Below are 18,771 nucleotides of genomic sequence, written 5' to 3'. Positions count from 1 at the left end.
CAAAATGGGGGATACGTGGCTCAACCACACTACAAGCGAGAAGGATCTTGGAATTGTTGTAGATCACAAGCTGAATATGAGCCAACAACGTGATGTGGCTGCAAAAACGGCCAATGCTATTTTGGGCTGCATTAATAGAAGCATAGCTTCCAAATCACATCAAGTACTAGTTCCCCTCTCCTCAGCACTGGTTAGGCCTCATCTGGAGTACTGTGTCCAGTTCTGGGCACCACACTTTAAGAAGGATGCAGACAAACTGGAGAGGGTTCAGAGGAGGGCAACAAAGATGATCCAGGCACTGGAAACAAAGCCCTATGAAGAAAGACTGAAAGAAGTGGGCATGTTTAGCCTTGAGAAGAGAAGACTGAGGGGAGATAGGATAGCGCTCTTCAAGTACTTCAAGTACTCTTCAAGTACTGAATAAGAGAACACGAAGAGTTCTTGGACAGAATGGGGGAACTACAGCAGCAAAGGGAAGACCAGAAGCTTGAAGAGCAACAGCAAGCTGAGGCAGAAGTGGGAAATGCTGAGGTGAGGAAAAATGCAGAGGAGGATACTCCTTGGAAAAGGGTGACAGTTAGGAGAAGAAGAACTAGACGCCACTCTGCACCAGTGGAAGCAGTGGAGCTGTGGAACCGATTCCAGGCACTTGCGGATGAGACTGGAGGACAGCCTGCAGAGGAAGAATCACAGGGGAACCTGCATGAGAGTGAGCAAGAGGCTGAAGGTCAGTCAGACAGAGGCAATGAAACCCAGGCCTACAAGAAGAAGAAGAAGAGAAGAGTGGTAGTAGTGGGAGACTCCTTGCTGCGTGGGATCGAGACCCAAGTATGTCGCGAAGACCCGTGGACTCGCCAGGTATGCTGTCTCCAGGGAGGACGGATTAGAGACGTGACTGAAAGGCTGCCTGCACTCATAAAGCCCATTGACAGGTATCCCTTTCTTTTCATCCATGTGGGAACAAATGATACCGCCAAGCAGAGCTACAAAGAAATCACGTCAGACTTTGAAGTTTTGGGAAGGAAACTCAAGAACTTTGGGGCCCAGATAGTTTACTCATCCATCCTTCCAGTAGTTAGAAGAGGGATAGAAAGGGAACGAAAAATACTCCGGGTGAATGACTGCCTACGAAGGTGGTGCTGAGGAGAGAGATTTGGATTCTGGGACCGTGCGCTATACTTCCTGGAAGGTGGGCTGTTGGCAAGGGATGGGTTGCACCTCACAAAGGCTGGGAAGAATGTGTTTGGCCACAGCATGAAGAACTTCATCAGGAGGGCTTTAAACTGAATCCTACGTGGGAGGGAAATGTAAAGTTGGGGGTAACAATGGACGAAGGCTCATGCACTGCAACGGAGAGAACAGCTCTAATAGCGCCCAATAATAGTCTTCGGACACATGTAGGAAGAAAGCCAGACTATGAAGCACATGGTCTTCGATGGCTATATACTAATGCCCAGAGTATGGGAAACAAACAGAACGAACTTGAACTCTTAATACAAGAGGGAAATGATGACTTGATAGGTATAACTGAGACTTGGTGGGATGACTCTCATGACTGGAATACAGCAACTGAAGGATATAACTTCTTCAAAAAGAACAGGAGGAACAGAAAGGGAGATGGGATTGCACTGTATGTGAAAAATACATATCTCTGCACAGAAATACAGGAGGATGAGCTTGGTAGCCCCATTGAGAGCATCTGGATCAAAATAAATGGAGCAAAGAATAAAAGGAACCTGGTGGTCGGAGTCTAGTACTGGCCACCCAACCAAGGAGAAGATGAGGATGAAACTTTTGAAAAGCAAATAGCCAATGTTTTAATGAAGCATGACGTCATAGTAATGGGGGACTTCAATTTCCCCGATATTTGTTGGGAGACAAATTCTGCAAAACATGGCCCCTCCAGGAAATTCCTAATGTGTGGCGGATAACTTCCTCCTACAGAAAGTAGAGGAAGGAATTAGAGGATCGGCTCTCCTTGACTTGATCCTAACCAACAGAGATGACTTAGTGGATAGAGTAGCAGTTACAGGAACTCTGGGGGAAAGCGACCATGTTGCACTTGAGTTCTTGGTTCTAAGGGCCAGGGCCTGCAGGAGAATCTGCCACCACCGGGGAAGAAGTGTGCCTGCTGTTGCCACCGCCACACCACTGCCGCCACCACCACTATCACTACCGTGGACATTATTACCGTGGACACCACTGCCTGGCATTATTTTTAAGGGGATTTTTTAATTGCTTTTTTTAATTTCTGGAGGATTCTGCTGTGTTTTTAGGGGTGGGTAGCCTGCCTGATAGGCAGGAGCGAGGGGGCAGGTGTCCACCTGATGGAGGCAGTGGGGGGAGTGTTGGGGGCCAGAACATACCGAGGCTGGGCGGCAGGCGCTGGCGGAGTGCTAGGGGCAGCCATGCCATGTAAGGGGAACAAGGGGGAGATGTGCAGTATCTGTCCCCTGCTCCGGGCCTGTCCAGAGCCAAAGGATGGCTGGGGGAGGCGTGACTCCATCTTCGGGCCTTCGTTTGCTGCTCTTCAATGCCAGGTCTGTTACCCAGAAAAACTCCCTCATCCATGACATGATCCTGGACGAGGGTGCAGACCTGGCATGTATTATGGAGACCTGGCTGGCTGAGGCCGCTGCTCCAACTCTGGCGGCCATGTGTCCAGCTGGATTTTCGTACGCACAGCAGCCGAGGGCTGGGGATCGGGGAGGGGAGTGGCTGTTATCTACCGAGAGTCCTTGGTCTTCACCAGACCCCCTCTCTGGGAGACCAAGGTTGCTGACTGCATGTACTGGAGGTTGGGCCCGAAGGGCAGTCTGGGGATTCTGCTGTTGTACCGTCCACCCCGCTGCACGACTGACTCCCTGGCTGAGGTGCTTGAGGTGGTCTGTGATGTACGTGTACAGTCCCCTAACGTATTGGTGTTGGGGGACTTCAACGTACATTCAGAGGCCATCCTCACAGGAGCACCTCGGGACTTCATGGAGACCATGGCTTCCTGGGAGCTGCACCATATTCTAACAGGGCCCACCCATGTAGCTGGTCATGCGCTAGACCTTGTGTTTGTTTCTGGAGAAGCGGGGAGTGATCGGGAAGTCGGGGGTATATCCACCACCCCCTTGTCATGGTCAGATCACTATCTGGTAACGTTAGACTTCTCGGTTCCACAACCCCTCCGCAGGGGTGGAGGACCCATTAAAATGGTCCGCCCCAGGCGTCTTATGGATCCAAATGGATTCCTGAACGTGCTTGGGGATTCTCTGGGGCATGCCAACGGCCACTCGGTCGAGACCCTGGTGGGTGGCTCCGCAATCACTGGGGCATTAGATCGGGTGGCTCCGAAACGCCCTCTCCCCCTGAACAGGGCTTGGACTGCACCATGGTTCAATCCGCGGTTACGAGCTCTGAAACAGGAGGTGAGACGGCTAGAGCGCCGGTGGCGGAAGTCTCGCTCCAAAGACGATCAGACACGGGCTAGAGCTGTATCTTCAGCCTATCGCGTGGCGGTGAAGGCAGCAGAAAAGGAATATTACGCTGCCTCTATCGCATCCGCAGAGTGCTGTCCCAGGAGGCTGTTCCAAGTGGGCTAGAGCCTGGTTGGTCCAGGTGCTCTGGAACCACTGAAGCATTCCAAGGCCTCCTGTGAGGCCTTAGCAAGGCACTTTGCAGATAAAATTGATCGGATTAGGAGTGTTATTCCATGCGCCGTGGATACAGTTAGTGAGCAAGACGCGGCCTGTGGCAAACCGGTTTTGTGGGATCGGTTCCAGCTTCTTCCTCCTGATGAAGTGGACAAGGTGCTTTCATCTGTACAGCCGACCACCTGCTTACTTGATCCTTGCCCATCTTGGCTCATTATGGGCTGCAGAGAGAGACTGGGTGAGGGGATCAGGGCGGTGGTGAACGCCTCCCTTGCGAGGGAGTGATGCCATCAGCCCTCAAGGAGGCAGTGATAAGACCGCTCTTAAAGAAGCCCTCCTTGGATCCCCAAGTTCTGAACAACTTTTGCCCAGTCTTGAATCTGCCATTTTGGGGCAAGGTGATTGAGCGGGTGGTGGCGATGCAGTTGAAGGCACACTTGGAAGAAACCGATTATCTAGACCCATTTCAGGCGGGCTTCAGGATTGGGCATGGGACAGAAACGGCCTTGGTCGCCTTGGTGGATGATATGAGGAGGGCTCTGGATAGGGGTTAATGCTCCTTCCTTGTTCTCCTCGACCTCTCAGCGGCTTTTGATACCATTGACCACGGTATCCTCCTGGACCACCTGGAGGGGTTGGGCATTGGAGACACCGTATTGCGGTGGTTCCGGTCCTTCCTCTCCGGCAGGTACCAGAGGGTAGCACTGGGAGAGGTTTCGGACCCATGGCCACTCACTTGTGGGGTGCCACAGGGTTCCATCCTCTCCCCGATGCTATTTAACATCTATGTGAAGCCGCTGGGGGCTATCATCAGGAGGTTTGGGGTGCGGTGTCATCAATATGCGGATGACACGCAGCTCTACCTCTCGTTCAAATCTTCACCAAGGTTGGCTGTAGAATCCCTGTCCAAATGTCTGGAGATGGTGACTGGCTGGATGGGGAGGAATAAGCTGAAGCTGAACCCTGACAAGACCGAGGTACTTTTGGTGGGAGACAAGAGGAGGCTGGGGGATGTTGACCAGGTGTTGAATGGGGTACGGCTACCCTTGAAAGACCAGGTCCGCAGCCTGGGGGTCATTTTGGACTCCCAGCTGTCCATGGAGGCTCAGGTGTCAGCTGTGAGCCGGACAGCGCTGTATCAACTCCATCTGATACGGCGGCTGCGCCCCTTCCTTCCTGACCATCTGCTCCCATCGGTAGTACATGCCCTGGTCTCCTCTTTTGTAGACTACTGTAATACACTCTACATGGGGTCACCCTTGAAGACAGTTCGGAAGCTGCAGCTGGTACAGAATGCAGTGGCTCGCCTGATTAAAGGCAGCCTCCGGCGAGATCACATCACTCCAGTGCTGAAGGAGTTGCACTGGTTACCAGTTGTTTTCCGGGCCAAATTCAAGGGGTTGGTTTTGACCTTTAAAACCCTATATGGTTCTGGCCCAGCCTATCTTAAGGAGCGCCTCCAGCAACACCAGACAGGCCCCCCTCTTTAATGAGCTTCCACTGTGCATTAAAAATATGGTTGTTCAGGCAGGCATTTGGGGTTAGGGTATTTTAGAAAATGTTTTTATTGTAGAATTTTATTGTTTTAAACAGTTTTATTATGTGCTGTACATCACCCAGAGTGGCTGGGCGACCAACCAGATGGGCGATTAATAAATTTAATAATAAATAAATAAATAAATAAATGAAGCAAAAGCCAAGTGTAGTCAAACACGTACCCTGGATTTTAGGAAAGCTGATTTTAATAAACTCAGAACAATGATCAGTAAGGTCCCATGGCAAGTGACTCTAACGAGAAAAGGAGTGCAATTTGGGTGGGAGCTTTTAAAAATGAAATTCTCAAGGCACAATTACAAACCATTCCAACAAGAAGAAAAGGTGGAAGACAACAGAAGAAGCCAATGTGGCTTCACAAAAAGCTTAGAGATGACCTGAAAACAAAAAAGGACACATACAGGAAGTGGAAAGAAGGCCAAGCAACAAAGGAAGAGTACAGGCAGGTAGCACAGAATTGCAGGGATGGCGTCAGGAAGGCTACAGCTGAGAACGAGCTGAGGTTAGCGAGGGATGCTAAAAGCAACAAAAAGGCTTTCTTTGGCTATGTGCATAGTAAAAGGCAGAGGAAGGAAATGGTGGTTCAGCTATTAAATAAGGATGGCAAAATGATAACAGATGACAAAGAAAAGGCAGAGGTGCTCAGTTCCTATGTTGGCTCAATCTTCTCCCAAAAGAGGGTCTATGACCCCCCTGGCAAAGGTGAAGTACAGGCTGAAGGGGCAGGATTGCAGCTTGAGATCAATAGGCATATGGTCAAGCAACACCTAATGACTTTGAATGAGTTCAAATCCCCAGGGCCAGATGAACTGCATCCTAGAGTCATAAAGGAACGGGCAGAAGAACTCTCAGAACCGCTTTCTATTCTCTTTGAGAAATCATGGAGGACGGGGGAAGTGCCAGATGACTGGAGGAGTGCTAACGTTGTTCCTATCTTCAAAAAGGGTAAAAAGGAGGAACCTGGGGTCTCCTCCATGGGGTCAGAAGCATATATTAAGGCGTTATGTGGCACGTTCAGATTCTCTGTTAATCAGCTTCCAATTCTTATAACATTTGGTCTTGGCTGCCTATTCATTCTTCAATTTTTTTATTGGGGGAATTCTACAGGATTCCTCCAACAATAACTGTTATTTTAGGCACACTGGCTCATGCTACAGCAGTAACCATCTTGGTTCCATCTTTTCGCTGTTCCACCAGCTTCGTAGTCTTTACCGACCACGAAGCAGGGAACTACAGACCGGTCAGTCTGACATCCATCCCTGGGAAGATGCTGGAGCAGATGATAAAGGGATCCACCTGGAAGCACCTTGACAACAATGCCGTGATTCCTCGAAGCCAGGACGGATTTGCCAAGAACACGTCCTGCCCGCGAATCTGCGCCCCTCGCGGGCCGTGGCTCCCTGGCAATCGCAGCGGCGTCGCGAGCCGCTGGCCTGCTTAGTCAGTGCACCGGATACCGCCGGCTAGGGGCCCGTCCGCACGGAGGCGGCTTGCGACGCGCCGGCCTTTCGATCGAGTTTTCCAGGCCCTCGCGTTTGCTGCTCCGTGGCCAGCGTAGGCAGGAGCAGCGCGTACAGCTCCCGAGGCGCTTTCACGGGCAGACGGCGCCCGAGGCCCCCCGCTGGGGCCGGGCGGGCGAGTTCCAGGCGCAGCACCGGCCGTCAGGGACCGCGGAGGCGCGGGGCGGCGAAAGAGCGAGGCTGGCTGCCCGCGCCCGCGCGGCGGCCCTTTCCTCCGATCGCCTTTTCCTCCGGGGATGCGTCCGGCCCCTTCGAAGCCGCCCCGAGTGATTCCCGCCTCCCCCAGTCTCAGCGTCCCCGCCCCGCCGCGCCGCGCCCCGCCGGCCAGCCTGCCTCGCCCCCCGCCGCGCCGGGCCCTCGGCCCTCCCCGGCATCCCCGCGGGACAGCTCGGGACTTTCGCTTTCGTTTCCGCAGGCGAGAAAGCGAGTTTCTCTCTGCGGGAGACGGACGTCGCTTGGCGGGGCCGCGGCTGTCACGCGAAAGCCGCCGCGGGCCTCGCGCCAGCAGCTGATCCCGGGGGCGCAGAGGCGCGCGCCGCCAGAGCCTCCGGTAAGCGCCGCTTCCGCCGCTGCCCCTCGGGCCGAGCGCCGCGTCCCCCGGCTGCCAGGCGCCTCTCCCGGCGCGCGCGGCGCAGCTAGCCCCGAATGCTCTTTCCCACGCTTGTTAACCAGACGCCCCGGGAACTCCGCAAGCAGGACACGAGTGCGGTCGCCCTCTCACGCTGCCCCCCACCCGCCGCCCAGCAGGTGGAATTCGGAGGCTTGCCCCCTCTGATCCTGGCCGTAAGGCATAAGTGTGCCTCTGAATACCCGTAGCTGAGAAAGAAAAGCAGAGGGGTGCCGTTGCGCACATGTTCTGCTTGTGGGCTTCCCATAGGCAGCTGGTTGGCTCCATGGGAAGCTGGATGCTGGACCCGGCCGGCCTTTGGACTGGCTCAGCTGCAGGGCTCTTACGTTCTTAAGATCCCGGGCAGCAAACGTCTTTGCCTGTGACCTTGGGAAGGTGCTGCCGCTCAGGGTGGAACTACGCCTTGTACAGCCTGCACAGAGTTCCCACACACGTCTCTGCCTGGCAACATGAGCGTAGGGGCAGGGGACCCTTGCAGGGGAGACTTCGTAGGCGGGAAGGATGTGTCATTCTCCTCCCATCCATTCTTTTCTCCTGCAATCTGTGGGGCTCTAACCCAGAAATAAGCCTGGCTGGTGGCTGTGGGGCGGGGTGAAGGGGATGCTCTGGCTGGAGGAAAAGACACCATGGGGAGGGGAGGTGCTAAGTGCCCTCCTGTCTGACCCTGCCCCCCACAAATGCACCCATGCATTAGGGTGGCCCCGCAGACACACTGGGGACTTGTGGAAAGTGTAGTTCCACCCTGTGAAGAGAGCCCTGGGCTAGCTGGGCCAATGGGCAGTGCCAATCATTTATCTGCAAGGACTACGTGAGAGAAGGCAGCTCCTGACAGCTGCCTGTGGGAGCCCGGTTACCGAAGGCGACTGACATAGAGGTAACACGGACCTTGCCAGGGCTGCAGCTCACACCCTTCCACATCCCTGTTGTGATTGCACTGGATTCCCAGGAGACCCGATGCAAACAGCCCCATCACTGGTGCAGATCTTATGGAGTGCCCCACTCTGGCATGGGTCACCACCAGGCAGCTATCTGTTGCAAAGGCCCAGGGAAGCAAAGACATGAATGGATACACAAAGAGAGCGGGACTGGATGACACTTGCCCGAGAAGTCTCAGCCTAAGCTATCACACAGAGCTGTTGTGAGGCTGAAGCGGCTCTGAGGACGGTTGGGAGAGAACCCTAAAAAATCTAAATGAACAGTAATGGATGTTTCAAGTGGAGACCCACACTAAAAGGACTGCCAAACAGAGGGGGAGGGCAGTCGTGGCATCACTGACTTCCTGCTCCATTGCAAGCAAGGCAGGAAACAAGTATCCACGCACCATGATCTTGTCTTGCTGCAGGAGATGGAAGTGGGGGGCTGCTCCAGAAATGATGCCTCCATCTGCCTAAAAACACAACAGCAGGAGGTGGGTAGGTCCAGAGTACCGGAAAATGGGTAGAACTGTCAAGTGTGTGTGCAAGTGTTATATACCCTGCTAAGGCCAATGTAAAATGTCAGCGCAAATTTCATTGCTAGTTAGTGAGAGACAGATCTGAGGTCCATAATAATTGTGTAATTCCTCTTGAATTGATACTTCAGTTCATAGCAATTTCTGTTTTTTAATATTTTTTTTTGAAAAAGCATTAAAAATGGGACAACTCATTCTCACTTCCTGTACCAGTCTATCTCTAACCGTTTTAATACAAATGCAATACGAAGTTGTGAAAACTCAAGTTTGGGTGAATCAGCTGATTAACAAAGTTACTAAATCATAAGTCACACACAAATAGTTGTGAAATTCTTTGCAACGGGTACAGCCAATATTCTGTTAAGGGCAACGTGGGATGCCAGTGCAAATTTCGCGGCTAGTTAGTGAGATACAGATTTGAGGCCCGTAATAATTGTGTATCTCCTCTCGAATTGATACTTCCAGGCCATGGCCACTTGGGATCCCAGTGCCTCTGCCACAGTAAGTGGCATCAGAGAAGAGGAGTTGGAGTTGTCAGTTGGAGAGCCAAGAGGTAAGGCGTAAGGGGCCTGGTGTGTTGTCCTCCTGCTAACCATTCCTCCAGCTCCCTGCTATTCTGTGCAACAGAGCTGGATCAGCCACTGCCTGCTGGACAGGCAGGGAGTTCTATTCTGTCCTTCCTCCAGCAGCAAGAGGGGATGAATGATGACAAAGACCCCGCTTCTCTATCTAGGTGAGCTTTTTAAGAACATAAGGCTCCCTCTTGCGTAGCACAGAGAGGTTGGATGGTACCAGGAGAGCATGAGAGAGAACCAGCCTGACTACGTAAGCAGCCACTGGTCACTTGGGGCCAATATATTAATAGGAATCACACAGACCAGCTGCTACATGCCCAATATCCTTGGAGGAAATCATATGGCATCATGTGAACACCTGGAAGCATCCTGTGGGGCAGCTTCAGGGCAGGATGGCCACTTATGCAAGACACCCCAAAAGAATATATGGCCCACTTGAAAAGAGGACAAAAAAAGACACACGTTTACACAAAATCTGCATTGCTACATGTTTATGCAAATTAGAAATAATTTCTAGAATTTAATATTTCATGGAAAGCAAGCTAATTAATTTCCTGCCTAAATTATTCAGGTTATTTGTACCTCCCCAGATCAACCCTAATCAGTTCCTCTTCAATTAATTTACCCCCGATTAATACAATGATTTCCCCTTCAATCAGTTGCCCCATTCATCAATCCTTACCCCCCTTAATGGAATTAAAAAAATAAATAGGATGCCTGGGTGTGCAATTCCATTCAGGTGAGGGGATGTCTTACTATGAGATGAGGTGTCAGGTGGGGGGTGGCAATTTTTCTTCTTTGTAGATACTTAATTAAGCCAAAGGCAGACTGGCTACTCAGCTCCGCTGCTGCTGTAGTCTGCATTGTGGAGCATCTCTACACCAACCTAAAATCCTGCATTTAAAATGGGGCTTTGTGCTTCTGGCTTAAGTGCAGGATCACAATGGATTGCCTTTACATGTGCTGCCTTCCCCCCTGCCTTCCCTGCTCCTTTTCCCTTTTATCTGAGTCTTCCATATGTTTCATTATACAGCTGCTAGATGGCTGTGGCCCAGCTCCTCTTAATGCGGGGTACCTCTTTTCACGGAGGGAACTCAAGAGGAACTCAAGTGTTCATTTGAAAGCTCATTATCTCCGATCTTTTAAAAAATGGAATAAAGGTCATTTAGTGCAGGAGATGCCCTGGAGGTTAATGACATCATCTAAAGGATCCGCAAACTTCCAGGAGTATCCAAACTCAATAGCAGGATAAAAGCTCCGTGTGAAGAAGCCCATGAACTGAAACCTCAAATGCCTCTGGGAAATGATGGTACATGGTGATTGTTTCCATTTCCAGCGTGGCAGCACGGCAGCGTGCTGCCAGCAACAGCTGAGCCACCAGCTTGTCCATCAATAAAGTGAAAAGACAAAAACAATAGACCATCACGTGCTGGTCCCTTGTCTCACTGGGAACCCCCTTCCATGAGCATCTGTTTTCCTGGATGTTTCCTGGCCATACAGGCAAGGAGGTCACCAGACGGGACAGCAGAGGGAATACCGCACGGCCCAACCTGAAAGAGGACACCTGGCCCACCTATGGCGAGTTGGATGATCTTATGTTATTCTGTATGGGGATTTCTCCCCTATGCATCTTCCCAGCATGGCTTTCAGAAAAATAAGAAAAGCAGTAAAAACAACTAAAAGTGAAGTGAAAGCAACAGTAGAGATAAATGTGTTATGCTAAATTAAGAGGCCTGGGAAAATGATGAGGAAAATGGTGAGGATGAAAAGCAGCCATGGCTGCAGGGTGGGGAGGGAAAGGTGGGGAGGAGAGGGCGAACCCTCTCTCCCACAGCGCCACGGTCTTGACCTCATTCAGGACTACCCGTGGCTACTATTCCTGCTGGGTTTTTTTGTTTTTTTTTAATTGTGGGAGATTCTAATGATGGATCTGGGATCTATTGAGCTCGCAATGCTCTATCTCAAACATCTGCTTCAGGCATCTCATGTGGACAGATCAACTAGTTTAACAGGGGATCATCTGTTGTGTTCCACCACCATCCTGGTAGAACCATCCCAGAATTGGATGAGACTTCAGAGGAGGATCCCTTCACTGGCCCTAGTGTTGGCAGGAATGAAGGGGAGTCAGAGGATGTCAGTAGCCCTCCTGAGACTTTCACCCAGGTTCATGCTCCCACTCAAAGAGACCACAGCGTTGGAAGAGCCAAAGTGCCCTGACTGGTCCCATCTCCTCACTCCAGACCCACCAGGATCACCCCCAGGCCCCCAAGAGCAAAGGTGGCAGCATGCCTGGACAGAGGCGCAGAGTCAGAGGTGCAGTGCTCCTCTGGCAGCACATCAAATATCCCCGAGGCCTACTTGCGAGGAGGAAGCATGCTCTAGATCACGGTACAAATGATGTCAGGAAGGGTGGGGCAGCTGGAGCCTAGCCATTGCTGAAACAACGTCTTTCTTCCCGTGCTCCGGGCTGGACAGCTCCCCTGCTGGCAGGAATGGGACACCATCTTTTCAAAGGAAGAAAGGCTGAAGGGCCAGCAATATTTATTTCTTTATTTCAAATATGCAAACCCCCGCTTTCAAAAAACAATGTTCAAGGTAGCTAGCAAGATTAAAAATTCATAAACCAGTAAAGCTAGAAAAACGAGCAGTAGATTTAATTCAAATACCATGCCGCATGACAAGGAATACCAGAAAGATCTTCTCAAAATTGGATTACCAACAACATGTAGCAGCAGTAAAATATCTAGTGGGTACCAGAATCTCCAAAGCACACCAAGAAGATATTCAGACAACTTCCGTAAACCTCCCTAAATGGGAAGGAATCCACCCAGCGGAGGAAGCTTAGGGCAGAAGGAGCAAGAAGGTAGGCTGACTTGGGAAGGGAGTTCCAGAGCCATGGTGTAGCCACCAAGAAGGCCCTCCTCCTGGTCTCAGCCCGACATCCCTTAGCTGCCTGCTGGTGAGACGCTGAAAGAGAGCCTCTGTGGATGGCCTTCAGGAGTGGCCAGGCTTATATGGGAGAAGGCGGTGCTGGAGCGAAATCAGAAGCCAGTGAGAGTGTTTCAGCAAGGGAACTGCGTGGTCCCACTCGCCAGCAGCAGTCAGCAGCCTGGCTGCTACATTCTGGACCAAATGCAATTTCATTATTTCAGTATTGGCTCTTCCCACAGATCAGTGACAAATAAATCCCCCCCCCCACACACACACATTCCTAAATAAACATATTTCGCATCAGGGTAGCAGAAGCAAACTCCACTTTATTCCTGTAGTCATGATAGTGTCATGGCTTAAATGAGTTTAAAATGTGAAACTGCACATGCTTTTCTGTTCTTTTAAAATCAGGGTTGGAAAACTATATTTTTTTCTATTTCCAGCGTATAAGCAGTGAAGCATGGAATGCTGGAGTGTGTGGGTAGGAAAGAGATGTGCTGACTGTGGTTCACACGTAAAGTACTACACATGGCTGTCTAAATGGGGGCCCGTAAGACCATGAAGTCCAGGGTCTAAAATGTATTCCTCACCTGTACCAGTGGAGGCTGTGGGAGAATCTTTAAGTTAGACACTCCAACTAGTCATGGACATTTCCCTGTGGGCTTATGTATAGGAAAGAGCAGCTCAAGTGCATAAGGCGTGGCGGGGATGTGTGTCTCTCTGGCTGTTTAAGTTTAGCAAATTTTAGAAATGAATACATAGAGTTTTGAGCTTTTGATATACTGGTCTACCAGCAGTTATTCCATGAACCGTTTGGGGCAAAGCAGACCCCTATGGAGTTAAATTTATTAGTCTGTTACTGCTGGGGCCCATCCAATAGTGATTTGTGTTTTGTGTAATACACATAGAGCTGTTCGTTAGTGCATACTTCACCAGAGACACATTCAACTATCTCCTTATACCAGTTCAGGTCTGGAATAGGAGAAGCGTATCATCTGCATGTAGCAACATATTCAATTATTGTGCACCTGCAGATGCTGGGAAGTTGGATTTCTCAGAAAGCTGGATATTTAACAAAAGAGGAGCCAACGGACAACCTTGTCTTACGCCTTTTGTTGAATGAATTTCTTCTGATAAATGGCCTTCCCTTCCTACCATTAATTGCATTATAGTGCCAATATACAAGTTTTTTTAATCAGAATTAGGAAGTGCCTTTCTATCCCAAGCCTCTGTAGTTTGTACCAAAGCCCCTCTGTCCTACGGAAGGCTGGAGGCACATCTACAAAAGCTGCATTGACGTGTTTCTTTGGGGCGCCTGCGTGTTTCTCTCTTGGATGGCTTAAAACAAAGCAAAGATCCGTGGCAGACCTCCCATGAGGGACACCTGCTTGTTCGTCCCCAGTGACGCTGTTTTGATCTGCCCAGTCCTCTGCCTTATACAATAAAAACGTGTGCAAAGGATGGAGGAGGCATCCAGCGGACTGATTGGACAGTAATTAACGGGGAGCGATTTGTCCCCCTTCTTAAAGATTGGGACCACAATATTTGTTCCCAGCTGCTGGGAATTCCACCCAAGGAATTCACATAAGTGAAAAGGTTCGCAAATATGGGTGGCCACCGCTACAAATAATTCATAAACCTCTCTGGAGGGAGCTTTTCTGCCCCAGGGGCCTTTTACCTGTTTAGGGTCAGCCTAGATCTACACTACTGCTTTATGGTGGTATTGAAGTGCACTGATAACTCTTGGAGCGCATTACATATTTGATATGCTGCTTTTGTAGTGTTATGTCCTGCTTTTTATTCCACATCATCCACAACGGTCCTTGTGTGTCCTACGAGGTATAAATGCACAAAAGGGGTATACTGTTACCATGATGGGATCGTAATGATAGGGCACATGGTGTAGTCTCTTCACCTCAGTGATGGGCACTGGTGGCCATGCATCTGTTTCCTTGATGCCAGGTAGCTGAATTAGGGGCAAAGCTCTCACCCATAGACCGGTGCCAGCATTGAAATTAAGCTGCTGTTTGAAGTGTATTTCCCAGGTTTTGGGCACAATATCGGCCTCCAAGCCATGCTGAGTTTCCCTGAGCATGCAGGCCACCAGTTGTCAACATTTCGTTGAGCCGTAACTGAATGCACCCCGTTCTAAATCGGACCAGCTGCTGCCACTGGGAGTGCAGAGGGTCAAACAGTCCTTGAGGTAACCTCATCCCAAGTTGTTTGGGGCTTTATACATGAATAACAAGCCTTGAACATGGCCTGGAAGCATATTGGCAGCCAGTGCAGTCCTTTCAACAGTGGCGCTCCATGCCGTCGAAAAAATGCTCCTGTCTGCAGCCTCAGAGCTGCATTCTGCAACAGCTGCAGCTTCCAGACCCACCCAAAGGGAAGCCCCACACAGAGTGCATTGCAGCAATCCAGCCATGGAGTAACCAATGCCTGGGCTAGTATGGTACCCTGGTCCAGGAATGGCTGTAGTAGCTGTACCAGCTGATGTTGCTAAAAGGTCCTCCCTGCCATTGAGCTCTCCTGCGCTCCAAGTGACAAGGATAGGCCATGCACCTGGTCCTTCAGAGAGAATGCAACCTCATCCAGGTCAGGCAGCTGACCTATATCCTGGCCCTGGAGCCATTCACCCACAGAGCCTTCATCTTGCCAGGATTCAGCCTCACTTTACTGGCCCTCATCCAGCCCACCACTGGGTCCAGGCACTGGTCCAGAGCCTGCACAGACACAGCTGATTCGATGTTAAAGTGAAAGAGAGCTGAGCATCAGTGCTCCTAATGTCAGCCTAGGGGAAAAAGTCCATTGTTGATGAGATCGTGCTAATTGTTTATGAATCTGACAAGGTGCTGAGGAAGACCGCACATCTGAAACACCACGCAAGCGAAGGAAAAAGGAAGACAGGTACCAGGCTTTTGAATCCGAGGAGAAAAAGTTGCTGAAGTTATGTAAGTATGAAGGAGAAGGCCCTGTATTTATTGTACTTCTAAACCAATAACCAAAGTTCTCTAGGTGGTGCACAGTACATTAAAAACATAAAATGCAAACATTAAACCAAAAAAATAAAATAAAAACAATGCGGAATAAAAGCAAGATAAAACCAGCAGCAAAGAATTAACCCATTCCAGCACATTAAACCAAATTAAAGCCAATAGCAGAATAAAACACTAAAAGTGCTAAACCAGTTCTTAGAATGCTTGTGAGAATAAACCGATCTTCACCTGGTGCTGGGGAAACATAAGGCAGGCGGCCAGCGAGCTGCTCTGGGAGAGCGTTCTGCAAATGGGGTGCTGCTACTGAAAAGTCCCTCTCTTTAGCGGCCCTGCGCCTCTCCTCATGCAGCTCCTGGATGAGGGCCTCAGAGGATTTTTAAAATTTATTTATTTATTTATTTATTAATTAAATGTATTAATCACCCATCTGGCTGGTCACCCAGCCACTCTGGGCAATGTACAACAAAAGAACAATTTAAAACTATAAAATACTACATGAAAAACATATTTCTAAAAATACCCTAACCCACCCTAAATGCCTGCCTGAACAACCACGTTTTTAATGCATGGCGGAAGCTCATTAAAGAGGGGGCATGACGGAATTCCCTAGGGAGGGAGTTCCACAGAGTGGGGGCCACCACAGAGAAGGCCCTCTCCCTCGTCCTCACCAGCCTGGCTGTCCTGGCTGATGGGACAGAGAGAAGGCCATCCGAGGCTGATCTTGTTGAGTGGCCTATCTGGTGTTGCTGGAGGCACTCCTTGAGGTAGGCTGGGCCAGAACCGTATAGGGTTTTAAGGTCAAAACCAACCCTTTGAATTTGGCCCTGAAAACAACTGATAACCAGTGCAACTCCTTCAGCACTGGAGTGATGTGATCTCGCCAGCGGCTGCCTTTACTCAGGCAAGCCGCTGGGTTCTGTACCAGCTGCAGCTTCTGAACCATCTTCAAGGGTAACTCCACATAGAGCGCATTACAGTAGTCTACACGAGAGGAGACCAGGGCATGTACTACCGATGGGAGCAGATGGTCGGGAAGGTAGGGGCGCAGCCACTGTACCAGATGGAGTTGGTACAGTGCTGTCCGGCTCACAGCTGACACCTGAGCCTCCATGGACAGCTGGAGTCTAAAATGGCCCCCAGGCTGTGGACTTGGTCTTTCAAGGGTAGCCGTACCCCATTCAACACAAGGTCAATATCCCTCAACCTCCTCTTGTCTCCCACCAAAAGTACCTCGGATGACCGTAATGCCCAGTAGGTAAATATGGGATGCTTTAAAAACACACACACAACTATAATTCATATCAAAGAGGCCTACTCAATCAACCCCCCACCCCCCAATACTACACACAACTGCAGGGGTGTGGGACTTCTTCTGAATAAATGCACAAAATAAATTAATCATCTTTCTGCCGGAAATGGCCTCCCCAATGATGTTCAATCGATAACAATGAAAACCACATGAAAGTAGTTCAGGAGGGGTTCAAGAGACAGCTGGAAGCAGAAGGACGCCCTCCTTGCCACATCCTGTGTTCTGCCTCAACACATGTTAGGCTGCATGTCTATCCAGTCAGCTCTACTTGCAACCGGTCCGCACGTGTAAATCCGTCTCCAGCTTTATGGATGATACAAGTTCTCCGAGAGATGCCTCCCCCCGTGTAGGCTGCCCTGGCCCCTATGCACTGAGAGGGAGGCCTCGCTTGCCACACCACGGCCTATGATGTTCGTTCGGCCATGGTGTGGAGGAGGCCTTCCCAGCTGTGGTGCCCACCACATCGGATCATCACCCTATTGACATCAGGCCGGCTCAGTGTGTGGAGTGTTTCTGCTGAGAAATCACGACACAGCGGTGTGCCTGGCCGTTTCCCTGTCTGCTAGCGTTGCCAGCCACCCCGGTTGTTTTAATGAGATGTTCCTGTTTTATCACTGTTCTGTTGTTTTAATGATGGGTTTTATTGTATTCTATCATGATTTTATTTTGTAAATTACTCTGGGATTTTTAAAAAATGAAAAGCAGTGTAAAAATTCTCTAGAATAAATAAATAAAAAACTTGAGCAGTAAACAGTTAGTAAATTCAGGGGATCAAGTAGTTGGCTGTAGAAGGATGAATGGCAGGCTGGACCAGATTGACTGAGGGAACGGAGATGCTACGGGTAATGGGAAAAGACAACGCAAGGCGACGCCTTCCAGGCTGCAGATCAGGGTGGCAAAGGGAAGCAAGAGGGAGGCTTCATGTCTTCTTCCCGAGAAAACCTGAATCAGATTAGAGATTTTACAGAGGAACCACCAATGCGTGAAAACACAGAGTGGGACCTGGTCAGTTGCTGACAGGAGAATTGAAGCAGTTCGAAATGAGACTGGGGGGCAATATAACAAGTATTGATTGATTTGACTTGATTTGTACCCCACCTTTCTACCAAAACATGGCGCTCAAGGTGGCTAGGAGCACAATGCCCAGTTGGGGCAGGGCCTCTTTCGGCACCTCTGGGGTGTGTTTCCACGCTGTCAGCTTCATTTTGTTTGCAACTTCATTGCGATGTTTCCCCAGCTGCATCTTCTCCTTTTCCAGTTTCCACAGTGCTTGAAGTCCCGGCTTATCATCGCTGTACCATGGGGCTCTGTGCTGTTTCCACTGAGCACGAATCAAATTATTTTCTTGATGGTTGGATGGAGTCTGAGTGGAATCTGGGGGGAGTCTGGGTTGGGTCTGATAACCTCATCCATGTTCCCGCCTCCTCGGCCGTGTTTCCAGAACAACAGAAGGAGAAGCTAATGGAGGAGAACTGGCTTGTTAAAAAGGAATCAGCTTGGCTGTGAAGAGAGGCTTTCCCCCTCTCCCCCATTCCTCCTTTCCCCTGAAGGTCCAGATGCACCTGCATTTCAGGAGCAAGCCTCGTGGAGCACAATGGGAGTTACTTCTGAGTAGACACACATATGCTTGTGCTGGGAAAGGTTGCGGGTGGGATCACACAAAGAGGGAAACTAGCCCCCATTTTAACCCAGAGGACCTCATTGACCACAACAGGAGTTACTTCTGACGAAGTACTTTCTTCCTTCTAAGGCAATTATTTGGAGACTCGCTTCATCGCACTTAAGGAATTGGGCTTTAAAATGTGCCATTTCAACTGAGGGGAATCTCTGTAAATTCTGATGTAGGCATCCAAAGGGAGTTACTTCTGAGGAGACACTCATGGGTTTGTTGTGGGAAAGAGAGTAGTAAACAGAAAGACAGAATCCTGCCCCCATTGTAACCCGCAGGATAGCTATAGCGAAGCTGGGAAGTACTTTCTTCCTAAGGCAATTCATCGGAGCCTCGCTTGGTTGCTTAAACGCATTTAAGGAACTGGGCTTTAATGTGTGCCATTTCAATTGAGGGGGAATCTCAGCCTTGTTGAGCACAATGGGAGTTACTTCTGAGGCGACACTCATGGGTTTGTTGTGGGAAAGAGACTGAAACCAGGCCCCATTTTAATGC

The 18,771-nt window shown here is 50.1% G+C and overlaps 1 protein-coding gene across 3 annotated transcripts in view; it reads left to right on the top strand.

Moving 5' to 3' along the window:
* Positions 1-7,183: 7,183 nt before the first annotated feature.
* The window catches only part of LOC146360388 (nuclear GTPase SLIP-GC-like), an 83,705-nt gene continuing 72,117 nt past the window's right edge, over positions 7,184-18,771 (top strand). For 2 of the 3 annotated variants that reach the window (XM_084830684.1, XM_084830862.1), the window contains exons 1-4: positions 7,184-7,265; positions 8,686-8,751; positions 9,259-9,346; positions 15,152-15,253. In XM_084830684.1, the coding sequence (XP_084686810.1) occupies positions 8,689-8,751; positions 9,259-9,346; positions 15,152-15,253 (253 nt within the window). In that variant the 5' untranslated portion in view covers positions 7,184-7,265; positions 8,686-8,688. The remainder of the gene's footprint in view (positions 7,266-8,685; positions 8,752-9,258; positions 9,347-15,151; positions 15,254-18,771) is intronic. The other variant, XM_084830776.1, reaches the window with a different exon arrangement.

This window comes from Heloderma suspectum, chromosome 1 (assembly GCF_057233095.1).
Source record: "Heloderma suspectum isolate Gila_16-S chromosome 1, 16-S_ref, whole genome shotgun sequence".
Taxonomy (NCBI): Eukaryota; Metazoa; Chordata; class Lepidosauria; order Squamata; family Helodermatidae; genus Heloderma; species Heloderma suspectum.
The sequence above is the reverse complement of the archived record's forward strand: the minus strand, read 5'-3'. Positions and strand labels throughout refer to the sequence as shown.